This window comes from Aplidium turbinatum, chromosome 15, assembly GCF_918807975.1.
Source record: "Aplidium turbinatum chromosome 15, kaAplTurb1.1, whole genome shotgun sequence".
NCBI lineage: Eukaryota > Metazoa > Chordata > Ascidiacea > Aplousobranchia > Polyclinidae > Aplidium > Aplidium turbinatum.
Genome location: NC_137486.1, coordinates 5835128 through 5854806, shown reverse-complemented (window position 1 = coordinate 5854806; position 19679 = coordinate 5835128). Strand labels below are relative to the sequence as shown.

General features: G+C 37.3%; 1 protein-coding gene across 1 annotated transcript in view; it reads right to left on the bottom strand.

The window, feature by feature from the left end:
* Positions 1–6651: 6651 nt before the first annotated feature.
* Positions 6652–19679, bottom strand: part of LOC145784453 (tetratricopeptide repeat protein 13-like) — a 30190-nt gene continuing 17162 nt past the window's right edge. Inside the window, exons 14-24 of the mRNA XM_082596269.1 lie at positions 19245–19374; positions 18332–18383; positions 18014–18100; positions 17527–17601; positions 17041–17116; positions 16712–16836; positions 15610–15739; positions 10871–10956; positions 10075–10153; positions 9673–9752; positions 6652–7250 (exon numbers count right to left, since the gene is read on the bottom strand). Of these exons, the coding sequence (XP_082452395.1) occupies positions 7133–7250; positions 9673–9752; positions 10075–10153; positions 10871–10956; positions 15610–15739; positions 16712–16836; positions 17041–17116; positions 17527–17601; positions 18014–18100; positions 18332–18383; positions 19245–19374 (1038 nt within the window). The 3' untranslated portion in view covers positions 6652–7132. The remainder of the gene's footprint in view (positions 7251–9672; positions 9753–10074; positions 10154–10870; positions 10957–15609; positions 15740–16711; positions 16837–17040; positions 17117–17526; positions 17602–18013; positions 18101–18331; positions 18384–19244; positions 19375–19679) is intronic.

Here is a 19679-nt window from a genome sequence, read left to right as displayed (position 1 = left end):
GACATTTTTAAAATTGGATAAGAAAGTAGAAATGCATTTAGCACTACGCCTTCGCAAAATATGCTTTACAACTCAATTTTTCGATAAACGCACTAAAATTATAAGTAATCATATTAAAACAAGGAATTACAAAATTAAAATCACAACTGATGCCATTGAGCTATCGACAAAGCCAAAGTAATTAATCGCAAAAGTCTTCTTGACCAAAAAAGTCTTGTACAAACCTCCAAGTCCAAACTTATACCACTTGTCACCACAAATCATCCGTCACTTCCTAACATCAAAAGAGTATTTAATAAATTTGGTTACATTTTAAAAATTAATGAAAATTTGAAAACTTTATTTATAAAAAAAAAAAAAAACTTTATTTTCGGATCCTCTACTTCCTGCTTATAAAAGATGTCCTAAACTAACCTTAAACCTTCGCATTCCACCTTGACTCCACCTGGTTTCATCTATTGCAACAGAAAAAGTTGCTCCACTTGTGCACATTCCAATCCCTGTGAAAATTTTTCCAGTTTTGTAACAAGTAAATAGTTCAATATTTAGAGAATAAACAAACTTATCACTTTTTTACTGATAATTTGTTGACTAATACTTTTTAGACCTTTTTGTTTTTTCTATTTTCCTACTTCTATTTTTAGATGGGCTTTTCTTTCACTAGTTTATTTAGCCTAAATATTGGAAAAAGTTTTTTTTTCTTTACTACACCCTTGTTAATTTTTAATTCATTTCCATTTTAAAATTTTCATTACATCATCATTATTCAAATGCATTTTTACTTAACCTATTATTGCTATGCCAATGTCATTGAATCTTAACATTCTTAAAAATCAGTTCAGTTTGTATTTATTCCTTACCATCACGATGTAAGAAAGTGTAAGCTATGCCATCCATGGCAGAGGTTGGAAAAAGGGTAGGAGCTACAAAACGTGGAAACCAATTTTATAGTTAAAAGTTATCTTTAGACAAAATTATGATAAATTTACATTTTCTACATGTTTATAATTATCTTATTATTTTATTTATTTGCCTACAGTCTTAAAATTACATATAATATATAATTTTGTTATGAATTTGTTTAATATTATCTACTGTGAAATATTTTAACACTTTCATTAAATTTTATAATAATCGCAATAGTATTGCATTATATATTATTTGTTGCAGACTATACAGAAGAAGCCACACTTGTGTGGCAAAAGCTCTATAAATAAATTGATTTTTCTGATTTAATGTGGTATTGTCTACTTTGTTTCAAATATTTTATCACTCTATGCATCCTAATCGGATCATTAGTTACTCCTAAACCATAAGAAGATTTGTTGAAAAGTTTAATAACGACGTTTTGTTGTGGAATAATAGATGATGTTTTTAAACCACTCTTCGCAAACGATAGGACATTTACAAAGACTTTTGCAAAAAAGTTTGAGGAAAAAATGTGTTGGACTTCACGTGTTCTTGTTTGGAAGATGACTATACTTGACAACAAAGCCTGTTTTCGACTCGTACACAAAATAGACTTATTGAGAAGTTCATCACAACTTTCCTGGCAGCAATACGCAAATGAATTAACTGAAGACAATGATTTTGTCAGGTCTTGTCCGTCGTTTGGTCTTTGACTCCAAAGAATGACCCGGCTGTAAAACGGCACCTAAGCCTACGACCTTAATTACGTAATTAATGGAGTGGTAATTGACAATACCTAAAAATATAAAATACTTATTCAAAACTCACAAAGTGAAAAGACGATTAAATTTGGATACAAGCATTGAAAGCATAGTGACATGCGGCCATAACAACTAAGATGGAGGTCGTAAATCATTTTCCTCTGAAATTTAGCAACGAAATCCGTGATGGAAACAAAGTGTAGGTTTGTTACGTGTTGCAGGTTGTAGGTAGGCGTCAATGAGATTTAATTTATTTACGTTGATGCTTAAGTTGCTAATTTTACGCTGAATTGATAAACTGAATCTTAATTGAAGGCTAAACCCCTCGGCCACTGAGTTGGTGCAAAACCATTACTGCCAGAACCAGGGCCGAATTTAGCTGATGGGGGGCCCGGGGCACTTTTAGATCGGGGGGCCCCCGTGCAAAAAAATTTTTTGCACCTACGGCACGAAAAACCACCTCTACGTCTACAGTAGCATCAGTCCAGTACTGCACAGCATTTTGCAGAAACTTGAAAGGCCAAAAGGAAAAAAAATAACACAAAATCACATTTTTTTCCACATAGGGGGGCCCTTCAAAAGTCAGGGGGCCTGGGGCAACTGCCCCCTCTGCCCCCCCTAAATCCGGGCCTGGCCAGAACAGAAACTAACGTAAGACAGAGCCAGGGGGACCAACTGGTTTCCTGGTAGTTGAAATGCTGTAAATGCGTTTGGGTTGCTTAAGTTTACTGTTAAAATAGGGCATTAGCATAAAAAGATGAAGGAAATCATTTTGTCACCTTTGGAAAACATCCTCTCGTCAAGGCGTGGCTACGTCATCACTACGTCATTGTAACATCTCTAGTTATGTCATATCTTCGAAGATTAGATCCACCTTTAAACCTTATTCCCATGTTTAGTGGAACAGTTTCTTAAGTCAAACTATCAGGAGAGAAGACGAGCAAGACATAAAGAATTTGTATGTTAGTAGTATTTCTAATTGGTAGTAATTTAGTTGGTAGTATTTCTTTACTTTTGTATACTTTGCTTCCAAAACTACTTTTCTTTTCAGGAGCAGATCTAGTAGCCTTTGGTGTGGGTGGGGCGATTCCAACAAAACACAACGTAGATCTACATTGACTCTACCTTGCAAACACTTTGTGGTTTTCCGTGTCTTAGGGGATCAATCGTCCCCCCTGGATTCGCCAATTTTCTTTTTAAGGCTAAAGTTTAATTTAATGTAGGCTACACTTTAAGTTACCGTAGTAAAAATATTTCAGAAAACTTTTTGTTTTTGAACCAATATAAATTTCGTTTGTGGTGCCTTTCATTTAATGGTTTAGACTTTAGAGGACTAGAGTCATATGTAGAATAAACATGACTGCAGCCTATTATGGAATTGGCAGTTAGGCTATCGTAACACCTAAAGAATGTATAGACCTAGAAGCTTTCATAAGGCTGATAATTGTAGCCTACAAAACTACTCAGAAATTACAAAATAGGCGAGAGATTAAAACTACTTGGGCTATGGGCGGTTAAATTCGATACCGGATTAGAAAGGGAATGATTTATTCATCAGATCTGATTTCATTCAGACAGATGTTATAGTTTCCTGCGCTTGAACAGCAGATGCTTTACAATGACATAAATCATTACATCAGTTTTTCTTCATGCAAAGATAACAGAAAGACGAAAAACGGCTTTTCAGTTGATATATGACTACCAGATACCACGATAGCTACAAGCAGGCTTTGTATGATCCGTAACAGTGACCTCTTTTTGCGTTTATGAATATCTGCACCTTACAGCCAAGTAAACTACTGTACAGTAGGCTAAACTATATCTTTGAACAGCTAAAATACAGAAGTTGGGATGTTGTGCTTTCAAATTATATTGTGCTGGCTTGACTCAAGTGTGCAGTGTACTGTATAGGCTACACGCAAAAAGTGACCAAAACAGGGTAAATATTTTTAACAATCTTTTGGGGCAGAGCTTAGGTGAATCACCCGGCCAAGCCAGCATTCCATTGCTATCTGACATGCAGAACGCTAGTCACTAACGATTTTAGTTCGACGTTTGTGGCATATTTGTACATTTGAATAACCTCTGGTCAGTGAAGCAGGAAATCCTTGAGGAAGGAAATTTCTTCAACGTAAGGGTTGTGTAGGCCACGTAATTTGTCCAGTGTCTGGGCAGGACGGCAAAAACCTGCTGGTAATGACTTTTTAACCAACACTTTTCCTCCCTGTTGACGAAATGCTGTCATCGCCGTTGACTTTCACTGGGCTTCAGTTTCTGTTGCTGGAATGATTCTGACAAGGCTGCCATGTCTTGGTTGAGCCTCCACTTGAGCTCTTTATTTTTAGCCTTGTCGGATGGTCTTGTCTTGTCAGCACGAAATGTTTGGATGCCTGCGCCCAACTCCAACAGAGTATTTACCAATCCTTGCAGGCATCCAACCTGCTGAGCTCCGCCGAAAGGGAGCCATTATAAACCTGGCTCGCCGGGCGGGGGATCCTAACCACTTGCTTCATGCAAAACTCAACATCCCACCTCAGGAATCTCCCCGGCAACTAAAGTCAAGACACCCCTTTGTGTCAGCTGCTGTTGAATTACTACATCCATTCAGCGATCATGCCATCAGCGCAGCACATTTCATGGAAGACACTTGGAATGCAGCGTGGTGTATCACCGACACCAAACTACATCGTTTTATTACCCCACCCGGTGGCGCGCCCCCCTGGTATGGACCTGCCTCGGCCGACTTGGGTCAAGCACAACAGAATCCGAACCGGAGTCGGTCGCTTCCATTCCAACATGCACAAGTGGGGTCTGGCTCCCTCATCGGCCTGCGAATGCGGCGCGGAGGAACAAACTGCTGACCATGTCGTTCTCGAATGCCCCATCTACAAGGCACCAAATGGAACGCATGGTATAGCAACGCTGGACGAAGCTACACTCACCTGGCTCTCCACCACCTGCCCTGAAATTTGATTTGATCTAGTCTCAAACGAAAGAAGAAGCACGAAATCAAAGTTGCCAGATTTTTTTTCAGTTTATGACCAAATTTTGTCGAGTTTATTGCAAATTTAGCTTGATTACGTCAATTAGTGTTTTATGAACAGTCCATTAACTTGAACAGCCCATGTTTTATTAACTTGGCGTCTCATTGCCTCCAACCCTCGACGAGAGGAAGGAACTTAATGATGATGAACAGGCCAGCCCATGTAAGATTGCAACATAGGTCATTACGCGGTTGATTTTAAGTTAGTATTGAGATATCTTTTGCATTTATTGGGCTCGGCCTACACTTCATTCTAAAACGTCCTCCAAGGATCATAACGATGATGATGCAATGTCATAAAATCTGTGTTGAAACAAAACAAATAATATCGCAATTTATTGAAACACATTCAGAAATATTGTTTAAAATTGAAAATAAACATATGGAAAATTGCACAATAAATGCTATTTTACTACTAAAAGTGCTCAATGCCAAAAGCTAATCCTATTGAGGTGAAACAGGCTGTGGTTTTAGTGAACTGTGGAAAATTGCTCTATCGTTACAAATGAAAACAAACGAATGCAAAAATTTACTCAGTCAGTCCAAGCAATAGCAAACAGTAGAATGAGTAGGCCTACGAAAAATTAAAGAAGTGCTATGCTGGTAAAAGCTAGAACAAACGCTTCTATTAGCCTATTCTATTTAGGCTACATGTTATTTCTTCTATTGTTCTAGCTTTCACCGGCATAGCATTTCTTTAATTTTATGAACTCATTCTACTGTTTGCTTGGACGGACTGAATAAATTTTTGCATTCGTTTGTTGAATGTTGGCCTATTCCTTAGTGTATTCACCAAGTTACGTGATGAAGAAGAAGTAAAGACAATGGAGGTTTTGAACAGTTATCGACTTTTGTCAAATTTAAAGTTTAATTTTTTTTCGGTTGAGTTGTAGGCCTACGTAGTGATATTTATCAATTTAAAATTTTTTTCGTTTCGATTAGTTGTACTGAGAGAGAGAGAGAAACCTTTTATTTTGTTTGCTGCGAAAAATAGTATACTGACGAGTCCCAATGAACGAAAATCGCAGTTCAGCAACATAATTTTTTTATTGAAATATTGTTGAGTGATAGCCAAGCCAAATATTTTAAAGTGTAGACTTGGAAAAAACTATTGATTTCTTAGTGATCGCTTTTGATTATAAGGTAGATCGCCAATTTGAGGAAGTGTCTTAGTACCAGATCGCCTTTTTTAGTTACCGTAGTTTTTCGCTTTTGATTTTTAGAAATGAAAGTGCTTCTTTGAGATTTTACAAGAAAAGTAAAAATAGACAAGTAAAGGCTGTATAATAGTAAAATTTGAAGAATCCAATTTATCTGGCCAACACATTGGCGAGTTGCACATAACAAATCTGGCAGCACTGGTATGACTCAATAAACTGACGTGGGCTACGCGTTTATGAAATTTAAACACATTGAATCATCGCTTTAACCCAAAGGTCCCAGCGCTTGAAATCTCCATACCCTTTTTTCCACCATGCTGCAGCTATCTGCAACTCCAACTTTCGAAGCTTGGAATAGTGAATGGAAAGAAGTCGCTCGACCAATTCATTCACAGTCGTTCCAAACACCAACCTACCTGGAGCAGAATTACCTCGGAAGGAATGGGTGAAGCTCAATCGTTTGCGGACTGGGGTGGGCCGTTTCAATGGCAACATGTTCCAATGGGGCCTCACCGACTCACCATCTTGTGTAATGTGTATGTTGCTCAGATTTTCAGACTGCATACAACATTATCTACCAATGTCCTGTATACCGACCCACGGATAGATATGTGGATCTAACAACGCTCGATGAGCACACAATCCATTGGCTGCTGCGCCTGGATATAACAACGTGACCTGCGGAGGCTTCAAACGCAAAAATATCACTTTAACCTTCGATAAGTGTTTACCAAAGTTGTTGAGTTTTGTCGAACATCTCTATGAAAAAAACGAGTCATACAACATTCAATTGTTTTAATGAAAGTTTTAAAAAAGAGGTTGAGTCATGCCCCAATGACCTCTTACGTACACCACTGCACACAATAGATTCATACAATCTCTACTCAGAAAGACGAATGGAACCAAGTTTTACTCCTCAAAACATGAACTGAATAACCGTGAACAAAAGCAACTGGGACCTTCATCCCAACCTTCATCGTCTGAAGACGCTGAATCAATGTAAAAAGGACCAATTTTGTGAGCTGGGATTGAATTTCAGGTTGACATCGAGAAAAAACGTGTCAAAAACGGCGTAATGAAATCATACCACAAATAGCAATCAAAAGTTACACAATGATGAAGTTCAAATACGTATTTTTATGTTGACTTCATGTGAAATGATCGTTTAGTAACTCACTGGCCAAACAGGTACAAACAGCGTAAAAACGTTGTAAAAAAGACATAAAAATAAAAACATTATAAATAAAAGACAAGCAAGATTAAAAGGCGCTGTTGCATAGCGATGATGAGAGGTCGTACTGCAAGACATTGAGCATGCTGCGAAAAGTTGGGAAGGATTTGGCGACGTTTTCGAAGCCAGCAACTGCTCCAGATGCTCTGTGAAGAAGAAATTGTTAAAGTCGCTGTTATTTGCATATAAATTTTTATTATTGTCTTAACTACAACAACCATTTCTCGCACCCCTTTTAAAATGGCTAAAAAGTTATAATCACCCACAATCCGAAATGCAAGTTAAAAACCTGTAACCAAGTAGCACAAGTTTTTAAACGCTATTTTATAACTAATCGTAATGATTCTGCATCCACACACATCCTAAACTGAGTCTCGAAAAAGTCAGCAGTTGTGAACTGAGCACATGCAGTTGAGCAAGTGACAACTGTGCTAGCAACGTTTCAGCAAGTGGCTGAAAGTTGGGAAATGATGAAACTGAGCAGGTAACAACTGAACAAGCCGATACTTGGCATGCAACAAGTCAGCAAGTTCAGTTTAGCAAACGATGATCAACCAAGACTGATGCTAGGTGAACATCTCATTTGCTGACTTGAGCAGTAGCTGAAATGTACTTGCTGAGTTATCGCATGCCGAGTGGTCTGACGACCTCCTATACACACGTCTCGCACCATGATATGCTTGTGGTAGACGCAGAATTACAACCAACTAACTAACCATCTTGAAATTAAACTACTAGTTTCGCTTTATCAGGGAAATGCATACTGAATGGAAACTTATACTAACAATACAAAGGTGTTGATAAAAAAAACTTCATTAATATCTGAACTGAAAAGTAATATTGCCTCGTTAAACGACGGTCTTGTCGAGCACGTGTCAAAACTCAGCATTTCAGGGTTTTTTTTGGCGCCAAAATGGAGAAAAGTTTACAAGAGAAAACGCAAGCGATCTTTTGTAACTTCCCGGTAAATAGTTCTCATAGCTCGTTTATCGAACATTGACGAAAAGTCTTGATATCTTGTTTGATTGCTTGCTGTATCACTGAAGAAACATCTGACACCCAGCCAGTAAAAGCTGTCCTTTTTACGTCGTTTTAACGTTTACCAAGGTTGAAGACGACGCAAAAACGACAACCTTTGCTATCTGAGAAGACAGGAAACAAAAATGCAAACACGATTTCGGAATAAGAGACACTTACGATTAACGAGTGAGATTTGTGGAAAATCGTTATTTATTTCGAAAATGTTCGGGGACGGTGGCATTGATTAATGCTGCTTATCATTTTCATAGAAAAGTGCTTGTCAAAAAAGTGGTCAACAACTAGTAAAGGAAATGGAATGATGTCGGCAATTAATCCGTTGCTTTTGTGTCACCGCAACGTCGCTGAACACAAATATAGTGTAATGCAAGACAGTCAAGACAAAACTTGTCCGTTAAAAGTTTCAAGAATGAGCAGTCAAGGGATAGATGAGAGCCAAGTTGATAGTTTCCCAAAGATCAAAATCCGTCATTTTTGCATTCATTCAACGCCTGCAGACGTTGAATCAATGTAAAAATGACGGATTTTGCGGTCTGGGTTGGCCTCAGTTAACTTTCAAGCCGGACGTATTCTAACAACTTCAAAGAAGATTGGAAAGGATTGAGTTCTTGGTTTTGGGAAATTTTTCAACAAAACATTAATTGAAACTAAGCGGTGATTTTCAATGTGAAGTTGTTTGTGTGCTTGAAAGATGTCAAAAATATGAAGGAAAATGTATCTTTTTACTATGTCGTATCATAGTTATACAAACCGATTAACCCAAAATCGAAACAAAAACAACCGCAATAAAAGACAAAGGCGATGAAGAAACTAAATGAAATCACAAAGTTGATCTTTAGAGTCAACATTAGAGATCAGGTTGCGTAGCCGGCTGCGTAGCTGAGTGGTGAAAGCCTTGGAACGACACTCGAAAGGGCGCCGGTTCGACACCGCTCAAGAGCATGCGGCTGTGTCTGTGGCAGGACACTTAAAGGCATGCCTGAAGGTGGTCACGAAGATTGGCTTCCTTGCCTTCCCGTCCACTTAATCTAAATCTTCAACCACCAGGTGTAAGCCTGGATACGACAAAAAAACAAAACATTAAAGATAAGTTGGAATGAGCATCAAACAAAAAATTGAAATTAATTTCATGGAAAATGTGAGAGCAAAGTCAACAAAACGGAAAGGGAAAGTACAAACAATCATATTGCTTACAATAAAGCCAACTTACAAAGAAAATACTCAAAAATTTCGAATGCTTCATAAACTGAATACTGTTAAATGGAGAGCTGCCCTTAAAGGGCCCTCAATCCAACGCACGACCTTGGAGTTGAACTGATATTCCTGTTCCTTCGTTCATTTGAATGTTTATCCACCAAGCGATGGGGGACATGGGACACGACAAAAAGCAAAAACAACAAACGCAGAAACGTTTATCTTAGAAAATAAAACTTCTTAAATTTCCCTCAGACAAATTAATAAAAAGCCGTACAATACAACGTGTGCTGTCATCTAGTCAACGTTCGTGTTGGAAGAAGGCAAAGCACTTACTTCTTGAAGGTCAGCCACCCGCGTATTGCGTTTTGAAATTTCTCATGATCGTAAATCGTTAGCGCCTCCAAATGGATTTCCTGAGTGAAAATGACTTTTTTTTTAAGGTTTGGTTTGGGTGACCGCTAAGTAGTTTTAAGAGACCGCAAGTGTTTCATTTAAATACCAAAAAATAGCCATATTTGCTTAAGACATAGCGAGAAACAACCATTACTTTTCTACTGTAGTTGCAAGTCCAAATTTTGGGAAACCGCTGGAGAAATTTGGGGGACCGTTTCGGTCCCCCAAAACACCTTAAAAAAACACTGAAAATGAGAAAGTTTCAGATTGTTGTAGCGGCGAAAGATGATTCAAATAAACGTCGCTTGAACGCAATTATACCAAAGTATTTCCGTTACCAACCTTCCCAGCTTCTATGGATCCACTCATTTCTTTCCCCAGAGCCAGGATCAACCCAACAGCTGTGGAATGCGACACAACCCTACAAAAGACAAGATGTACCTTGGTTTTACCACTAAGTTGACTGCATTGGAACACCTGCACAAAGTGCACTAATGTCTGTTAAATCAAGATATCCGTTTGCTCTTGTAGCCATGTATTTTGTAGACATACTTAAGTTGCATGTCACGTTTCTGTCACACAAACAAGTGATCTCGTAGACTTTGTTGGAACAAAGAGACTGGGAAACAAGACATAATTTCAACAAAAAATATATAGTAATTTTCAAGCTTTTGACCTTTCTTAAATTGACACTGTTTAACAGCTATCAAGAAACACGTACAATTAAAGAACATATTGCATTTAAGACTGCAGTATTTGTTGTAATGTCAATTTACACTGGATTCATTTAAAATAATTCGAAGCTGTCAGTCAGAATTTGAAACCAAAATTCACGAAGCACTTCCAATAAAACAACGCAGTCCTAAACTAACATTCTAACAAGCAATTATTAATTTATAGTTGTACAGTACAACAGTGGTTCCCAGCCTTTTTGACACATTTCCCATTTTTAAATTTCGCAACTTTTCTCCTGGTGACTTTGAACCGTCGTGCCTTGTCCATGATTAAGACGAAACTGCAATAACCCAGACAGCAAATCAACCGATTTTTACACTGATTCAACGTCCGCAGACGTTGATTTGCTGTCTGAAAATATGGTGAAAAAGAAATTTGAATGTGCAAATGCAGTATGACTTACGTTGATGACCTTGCAAGTGGGAAAAGATTGAAGAAATAGTACGATAATGAGAGAATGAGATTGATCAGTGACTCTCTCCCAGTTTGCTGAAAATAGAACGTTACTTTTGGTTATTTTTATGTAATATTACCTGCAAAAAAATAAATTTGAATGCCACTTTGACATTCCGTTACCTGGTACTGCTGAGCATGGCTCATGAAGATGTCAATTGTTTTAAGTTGCTGAAACGTTAAAGTAAATTATCCTGCAACTGCACTAATCCAGACAGCACAATCTGTCATTCTTACATTGATTAAACGTCCGTAAAAATGACAGATTTTGCTGTCTGTATTGTGGAAATGTAGTACAGTATATTGTCTGTTTGACATTGAGAGAGGTACTTAAAAATATAATAATGGAAACTATTCAGTTCTTTTTTAATTAATATTTTCTGCTGAAACAAAACCGAACCTACCTTTCACAACGTGATATTTTTGAATTTAAGCGGTGTTATAATAATCCACGAAGTGTTTTCGAAAATTAACAACGGCTTAAAAGGTTACGTGCTTGGCAGACCGAAAACGCGTCAACCGAAGCCCAGGGTTTGTCTTTATTTCATATCCAATTTTCATAAAACTCAGACGCCTTATCGTTAAAAAAATTAAAAAACAGAAACAGGCACTCGATTTTCGTATCTGCACACGGTTTACTAACTTCATGTCTTCCTATAGTTTGATCAAAATAAAGTGACTCATGTGGTGTATGTGTATCGCATCGTACCGCGCAAGATGGGTGATCATATCAGTGCATCTGACAGAAAAGAAAAACATGAAGAAAATCACAAAAATAGTTTCACTTGGCGGGAAAAGTGTTGATGAATTTTTCACGTTGGGCAGCCGTGAATGATTTGTGGAAAACGTTGCATCATAAAACCAAGCAGCAGCACAGCATTTACGTATATACCAGTTCAGTGGCCTCGGGGTTAGCGTTTTCGGCTCTCGTGCTGGTAGATCTGAGATCGATTCCAGGTCGGGTCAAACCAAAGACTTTAAAAACGGTACCGACTGTATTCTTTCTTGCATAACGCAGTGAAGATAAGTCGGGTAGTAATGTGATTACATCCTAAACTTGATATAACATTAAAAATGAGCCCTGTCGCTAAAACACTTAAGCAGTTGTAGAGCGACAACAAATAAAACTAAAACACTATTATTATTATTACACAGGATTTATCACGCCACAAAACTGTAAACGCTTTCTGTAAATCAGGGCTTCCCAAACTTTTTTGCTTGAGACTCCTTCTAATCTCCTAAAAATTTTCGCGACCCCCTTTGCGGTTAAAAGGATAAACAATGCGAAATATACAATGTGATATTTATTGAAAGGCTTAATTGAAACGAAAACTAAAAACAAGCTATCCGTACTCGAAGCCTACTACTTTACTACTTGTAGCCTGCTGGAAACAAAACCAAAAAGTAAACACAGTTATTCAGTGTGATGGGTGCAACTGCTCTCTGCAACAAAGCAAGTCGCTCGATGTTTGTCAATGCTGATCTCAAGGCGGTTTCAATGTTACATACGCTGGAACGGTATTTTATCAACGTTGACAACACTGACACGCACACATACGTGGAGACAAACGGCAGGAGTGCGGTTACTGCAATAATGGTGAATATTCCGCTCTAACGTTAGGCTAAGCCAAAAAGTGTGAAACATTTTTCCAGAAAATTTAAGCCACAAAAATTCAAGAGTCAAAAGATAAATCTGCAAATTTTTTGTATGATTTTAAAAAGAGGTGCTCGGTACTTTGTTTTTGCATTGCAAATGGGTTTTGGATCCAATCTAAATTGATATTGTCCAATTTTAGAAGAAACACTTTTTAAACTCTTTCAACAGTCTTGATAACCAGAGGCTTAATAACGTTTGATTCCACGCCAGCTAAAAACTTTTCAGTAAATGAAAATATTTCAAATAAACCATTTTCAATCTTTCGTTTCTAGATGTTTAATTTTTTCATGAACGCTCCAACTTCAGATTTCAATGTAACAACATAGATATTTTCTCATTGGAAGGACAAATTAAATTCATTCTCCTTTTTCAAGCAAATCTGACAAATAGCATAATTTGAAAAGCCTTTCCAAAAACGGCGCCAAAGTCTAAACTTTTTTTCGTTGGAAAAATCACGACTTTATTTTTTAACAGTAATAACTTTTTAAAGCATTAACTTTAGTTTTGAAATCCACGTTTACAATGCAGCAAAGAGGGTTTTAAAGTCCTATTCCATATTTCACTATATAAACTTACAAAATACGGGTAGCCTATTGATTGCACGACTCTTAATATAGTTCATACTTTCACAGCATCTTGCACATGTGTTAATATGCAGTGCTTTGTGTAAAATTTGTATACTTTCTGAGACCCCCGAAGTTCGTTACGCGACCCCCACTTTGGGAAGCCTTGCTGTTAATGATTGACGCGGCAATGAAATATTTTTTTCAGATGCCAGAAAATTGTTAGATGACGCACAGCCGAAAACTAGAAAAACGTTTACACTTTTTTGGAACATGCCAAATATGGTGTTCTTTCTTGGCTTCTTGCGTCTGTGGTTTAAAAAAGTACCATCTTCACCAAAGTTGTAATTTAGAGTAAACGATAAAACTCAGTTTCTGCTGAGCAATGCACAGTGGCCCTCGGCTGCATACCTGTGCCGCCATTTTGTAGCCATACATTGTCTATCACTTCATTCTCCACAATAAAGATGTTGATTATTTTATTATTTGGTTTATTTTCAAGTGTAAAAAAATACATATAAGTTCAGAAGTAGTAGCTGTGGGACTGTGAAAGACTTTGCATCAGTGGTCAAAAGTCTTCACAAGCGTAAAAGTTTTACAAAAGCGCGTTTTTTTTAAATTAATGACAATTTGCAATCTATTTTATTTTGCTGCTGAATTGATTTAATTTTAAATGTGATAATTGGCAACACTTTTAACCAGCTCCGCGGCACCGGCAGCTGGTTGCCCATACAAACTTTTGTCAATAAGCCTACAAAGTAACAAGAATTTTATACCAAGTACTTTTTAAAAAAATATAATGATTAAAAAACAACTTCAAGCAGAGCGAAGTCTCAACAAATCCTAAAAAAAAAATTCTGAATATTTTGATTTCGGAGAATTGTGTTGCATTCATGATCCGAAATTCCTGGTATGTTTCTGGCAAATAAAATGGGAGACAATTTTAGCTCGCTCGTAATAATTTCGGTTGAGTATTTTAGAGTCTAAACAGTGCAGAAACGTGAACTGAAACAACAGCGGACAAAGAATACAAAAATAGAACAAATGCTCATCCCAGGTAAGCGCCAAAAGCAGTAAATCAACAAGCAAATCGTTCTACGGTGTGAGCTTCATCACATGCAAATCTCGGAGAGCGAAAGCAATTCCACTGTGCGAGGTATGACTGGTTCAGACTGGTTTAAACCAGTTTCTCGTATAACATTTTATGAAGCCTTAATGCTTTGAAAGCCAGCCTAAATACCTTTTTGCAAGAGCGAAGAGTTTTCAAGATCAGTGACGTGTTGATCGTTGCAAAACAGTTGAGATGACACGAACGTTTCAGATAAACAGATGAAACTAACGTTTCGTCGTAGGCTATGTGTCACATTTCTCCTCAGTTTTACGCAGAAGGGAAACCAAGTCAGTTTTTGAAGGAAAAAACACTCCACTCTCGATATCAAAAATAAACCTTTCATTTAAACTGTTAGCAACAAAGACTGTAACTTAAAATATCGGTATTAGCTTTCATAAGCATCACGGAACAAACTTACATTTGCAGTGAAATTGCAGGTTTGGTTTGTTCTTGAGAAGATGCATGTGTTTTGTTTTGCATTTTGTTGTATGCATTTGTTATTTTCCTTTGTTTAAAACACCTGATTTTATACATGGAAGCAATGTCTTATTGTTTGATATTGGCATGGTAGCAAAAAATCGGTTATTATGGTTGTTTCGTGTCGCTTTTGGGATTATATTAGGGCCACTGTAGCTTATTTATTAGCTGCAACTCCTAGTATCCTGAAGCTGCCAATGATGATTATCAACACGGCGCAAATTCGAAGCAGAACGATAGTTGCGACAATGTAAAGATTGCGCGTGTTCACTTTTTGACAAGTTTTGCTGTTTTGCTGCTCTTTATCGACCTTCGTGGCGAGTTCATTTCATAAAAGAGCCAAAACTGTCAGATGTCCGTCACTAAAGAATGTAGGTAAAAAGCCATCCAGAGAAATCCTTATTTTTCGAGAGAGGGGATATTTTCCCAGTGGTAAATATTTCCCTATTGAGAAGGAGCGATCTTCCTGGCGTCAGCAATACCTAACCACTCACTATAGCACAGCGAGCATAGTGTTTCGCTAACCATACAAAGGATATTTCCCTATCGGAATATTTTATGTATGGGTATTTTCCGGTAGGAGTACTTTCTGTATAGATATTTTCCATTTCTATTTAATTTCGAATGGATTCTATTTGAATAAGGACTTTCTGATGATCCCAAGTAGGGTTAAACAAGCTGAAGTAAAGGTTTTTAGAGAATGGTAACTGAATTTGATTTACAGTAGATATTTTCTGTATTGGTTCGAGCCGATTACCATCACTGTCTACGTCGGTCAAAAACCGGATTCATACTTCAGACAATCAACACAATATCTCTTCAAAATCGTATCATTAGTTGATTTTGTGTCTCTGAAAGCTGGATTTAAACATCCACCTTACCGAATTGGTCTTAGATAACTTTTTGTTGTCTTCAGCTATCTTTTGCCATATGAACTCCAACTCTCCGTGGAATTGCTCCTTTCTTCCCCAGGAGAGATGGAGATCCATGATCAACATCAGTTTCTGTTCACTGGAGAAAAAAATTAAACATTTTAGTTTGAAGTAAAGTTATGTTATTTCTTTCATCATTTCAGATAAGTATAAATTTCTTTGTTAGTGATGTAAAATCGCAATTTAATCTGTAGTGTATTTTAGAAGATGAATTTTTCGGAGATTCAACGAACAGGAAAACATGTTCTGCTGGAAAAAATGAGAAAAAAAAAACGAAGTAACGTAGTAGGGGAAACTAGAAAACTAAATGTGCCAAGTAAGGAAATGGAAAAATCAATGAAGACAGCTGGTCAGCTGAATGAACCGGAATGAAGGCCAGGTTTCTTTGGAGCAAAATGGGATGATTGGTGAGTTGGAACATAGCCTAGTTGTTTTAAGGTTGCTTTCATATGAGCACCCAGAAAACATCTGTTTCGTCTCCCATTTCACATACATTTGAAGCACAAGCAAACCACATAACCAATACCGCATAAACTATGCTAGTGTGCTATGTATGTATGTATGCGATTAACATTTACATTAGTCTGACAAGACTATATTTAAGAAAAAAAATAGGTTAAATACTTTAACATATTAACGTCCACCTTGTAGAGTACAAGTCAATTCAAAGAGAAACAAGAATTTATTAGCTAAACTTCCATGTTTGATCAATTGCACCATTATAAGTTTTCAAAGTTTTTATGTCCAGCTATATTTAATATGAATATATTTAATATGAATTTAACGAATTTACTGTTGTAAGTGCAGTTTCATCTCAAGCTTAAGCTCGAGACTTTCTTGAAATAAAAAAATTAATAAACGGAGAAAAATGCAGCCAGCAACATTGCTATTGTGCGTTCTAATACTAAAAGAACACTTGAAAACGCCATTACATAACCCAAGATTACCCCAACGTACTTAAAACCCACAAAACATTTAGTTTGAAATTCAAAAACTAACATTTCGCAAAGAAGCTTTATAGTAATTGGTCTACCAATACAACCTCGCCCACCTGTCCAGCTGTAGCAGCAAGCTGTATCCATCTAGAGTTTTTTGAGCATGGTCCTTCTTGCTGGCAACCTTGCTGCTTGCCACCACGAAGAGCTGGTGGCCTCTGTTCACTTTTTCTAGCTCTCTCTGTTAGTTGGAAGTACAAGTTGCTTGTAAGTAAGCTAAGGAATTTATATCAAGAATTATTAACCAAAAATTCAACTAATGTCAAAAAAAAACAACTCACAAACGATTTAGGATCAAACATCTAAACTTTATAATGGAAATTACGTCCAAAAGCATTTAATCTATGTGAAATGAACATTATATGACCTCGCAATAAATACTCACCTGTTCGATGTTGAGGAATCTATAGAAATTGTCCACCGGCTCCAACTTTTCGTTGTAGCGAGAATGGGAATTGCTTCTGCGCAGACAACAAGTTAAAAGCAACAACCAATGAGAACAATTCATGGCCTACATTCTAGACTGGAAGCATGGCCTGTTGGGAAATGATGTTGGGAAATGATGTTTGCCACAGTTTGAGTATACTGGGCTGTAACATTTTTTTTGCCCATAGCCTGAAACCACCTGCGATTCTTTGCTGGCGCTATCAAGATAAAAGCTGTTATGACATTTTATTTAAATGAACTTTTCTTACAGAAAGTCCGAAGACGAAACAGCAGTCTGTTAATTTGCCAAAGGTTTTGTGAATTCATCCGATAATTTTTATGAAGATGCGATATTTTAGAAGGTAACATTTAGAACTGAATCGAAAAAATTAAAACCAGTGAAGCATGTCAAAGCTTATGAAACAATAAGATTGTTCGACTTTACCTGACACTTTCATCGACCAACACTTCGTAGAACTTTGGAAAATATTTCTCGTAGCGGTGCTTGGAAACGTTGCCCCTTTGAAAAAATAGAAAAACAAGTTTGTATGGCGACATCTTGCGGATAAGAACATGTTTTAAAAACAATTGAGTCGTTTAAATTTCATTGACAAACATAAAATTTACAAAGTTAAATATTCGTCATTTTTTGATACAGCAAAATGCAGCCACAAACTATTAAAACTGTTTCTGTTTGCATTAACTCGTTAGAAAAACGTCAAAAAACCCATGAAAATAATCATAATATATCTATCTATCCTTGCCCGGAAAAATAATCTTGCTCTTAATAATATTTCAGAACAGGGAGAACTATCAGTCACATGATGAACCAGCAATCCCATCTAAATGAGCAAACCTCCCGTCGGCGATGCGAGAGGCTGCTGCATAGATGGATCTAAGGTTTATTCCAATAGCAACTATTGGTGGCTCACTGAATCAAAGCGAATCGATGAATGAATGATCTGGTTAGTTCATTAGGGTTGTCCATCCAAAACACTTCATTGTCCACTTCGACAAACCTGCAAAGTTCAGTCGTGCTCATAGATCCACAACGCGCAAACGTTAATTTTATTACGTTCAGACTAAATATTAAAGATGGTTATTGTTCTCAATCTCAAATAAACAATTGAAACTACCCGCTTGGATCGATGCAAGAATTACATAAACAAAATAACAGAAATTTAAAGGTGATTGACGAGCTTTAAAAAGACCAAGCCCTGTGAAATTACCGTTAAGGTTTGTTAACTCACCTAATCCACTTGATCGCAATGTCATAAATGTCTCTCCATGAAAATGTTTCTCCTGAAACACAAAAAGCGACCTCTATTACCAACTGAAGTCATAACCAAACCACGTTTTCAAAAAAAAAAGTAAAGACGTAAAAAGCCTAACAATACGAAAATTCAGTTCAGCTCGAAGACCACCTGCAAACTGAAGTCATGACAAAACTACAGTACCACATCTCTAATAAAATATCTAACGAACAAAAAAACTGAACATGCAATATTTAATTCAATTGGACATGAGCGTTTGCAAAACGGAAAATCCCTACATTTTCTAGGAAAGGTGGAAGGCTGATAGCATCCAGTAAATGCCACTCCTCTCTGAGCACAACGTGAGTGGCTCAGCGCCTAGCGTCTTGCTAACTAAAACATAAAGTCGAGCGGGAAATTCAACAACAGATTTTTCAAGTACATCGACCCAAGCTATGACTCTTTTTTGCATTGCATTATGCAAACTGGAATGCGTTGCCTTTGCGCCGTGCAACTGCATAGCACATGACACGGTCATGTTGTGCAAAAATCAGATAAATTACAATCACTGATATTGATAAACGACGAAATGTGCTGGGGCCTCGAGACTGATCAAAGTACAACTTTAAACATACGTCTTGGCACCATAATGTGCAGGAGATACCCAGACAGATCAGTCGTTTTTTACATAGATTTTATGTATACGATTTAACGCCAGTTAACCGCAACGCACCACAACCCTTTCAAGTTCTATCTCTCATACGTGACATTAACGCTTTGAGAGTAAAGCATTTTGAATATTGCAGAATAACCGTGTATGGTAAAGTTAAGAGTGGGAAAATACAAGAACTAAGATCTCTTTCATGAGAATTACTCAACTGTTAGTCAATGAACGCTTACGGTTTCATACCGTGTTTATTTCTGTAGCTTTTGCGAGCTTTCCAATACTCAACAACAGTCTGAGAAACTTCAATGCTCGCCAGTCCTGATGCGGTGAAGGCTCGTATGTTACCAGTAGCGTCATCACCAAAACGAGCACCCTACCACAAATGACAATAGTGAGGGTCAGTCTTCGAAATTAGCGTCGGCAATCGGCAATTGCCGAGGTGATTGCCGACGCAGATACATGAACAGCGCATTGGCGTCGGCAATAAAAATGCCGAAGCCACACGAGCGCTTGTAAGGACAACAAGATTACAAAAAAAAATTTTTTTCTTAGACTACACCAGACTAGGATGTTGATTTAATCTTACTATTGCTGGATGTTTTATTTGGGTTACTTAAATATGCTAATTTCGAAGACAGGAGGTTAGCACACAAAAAAAATCACAAAAACAGTGAGTTT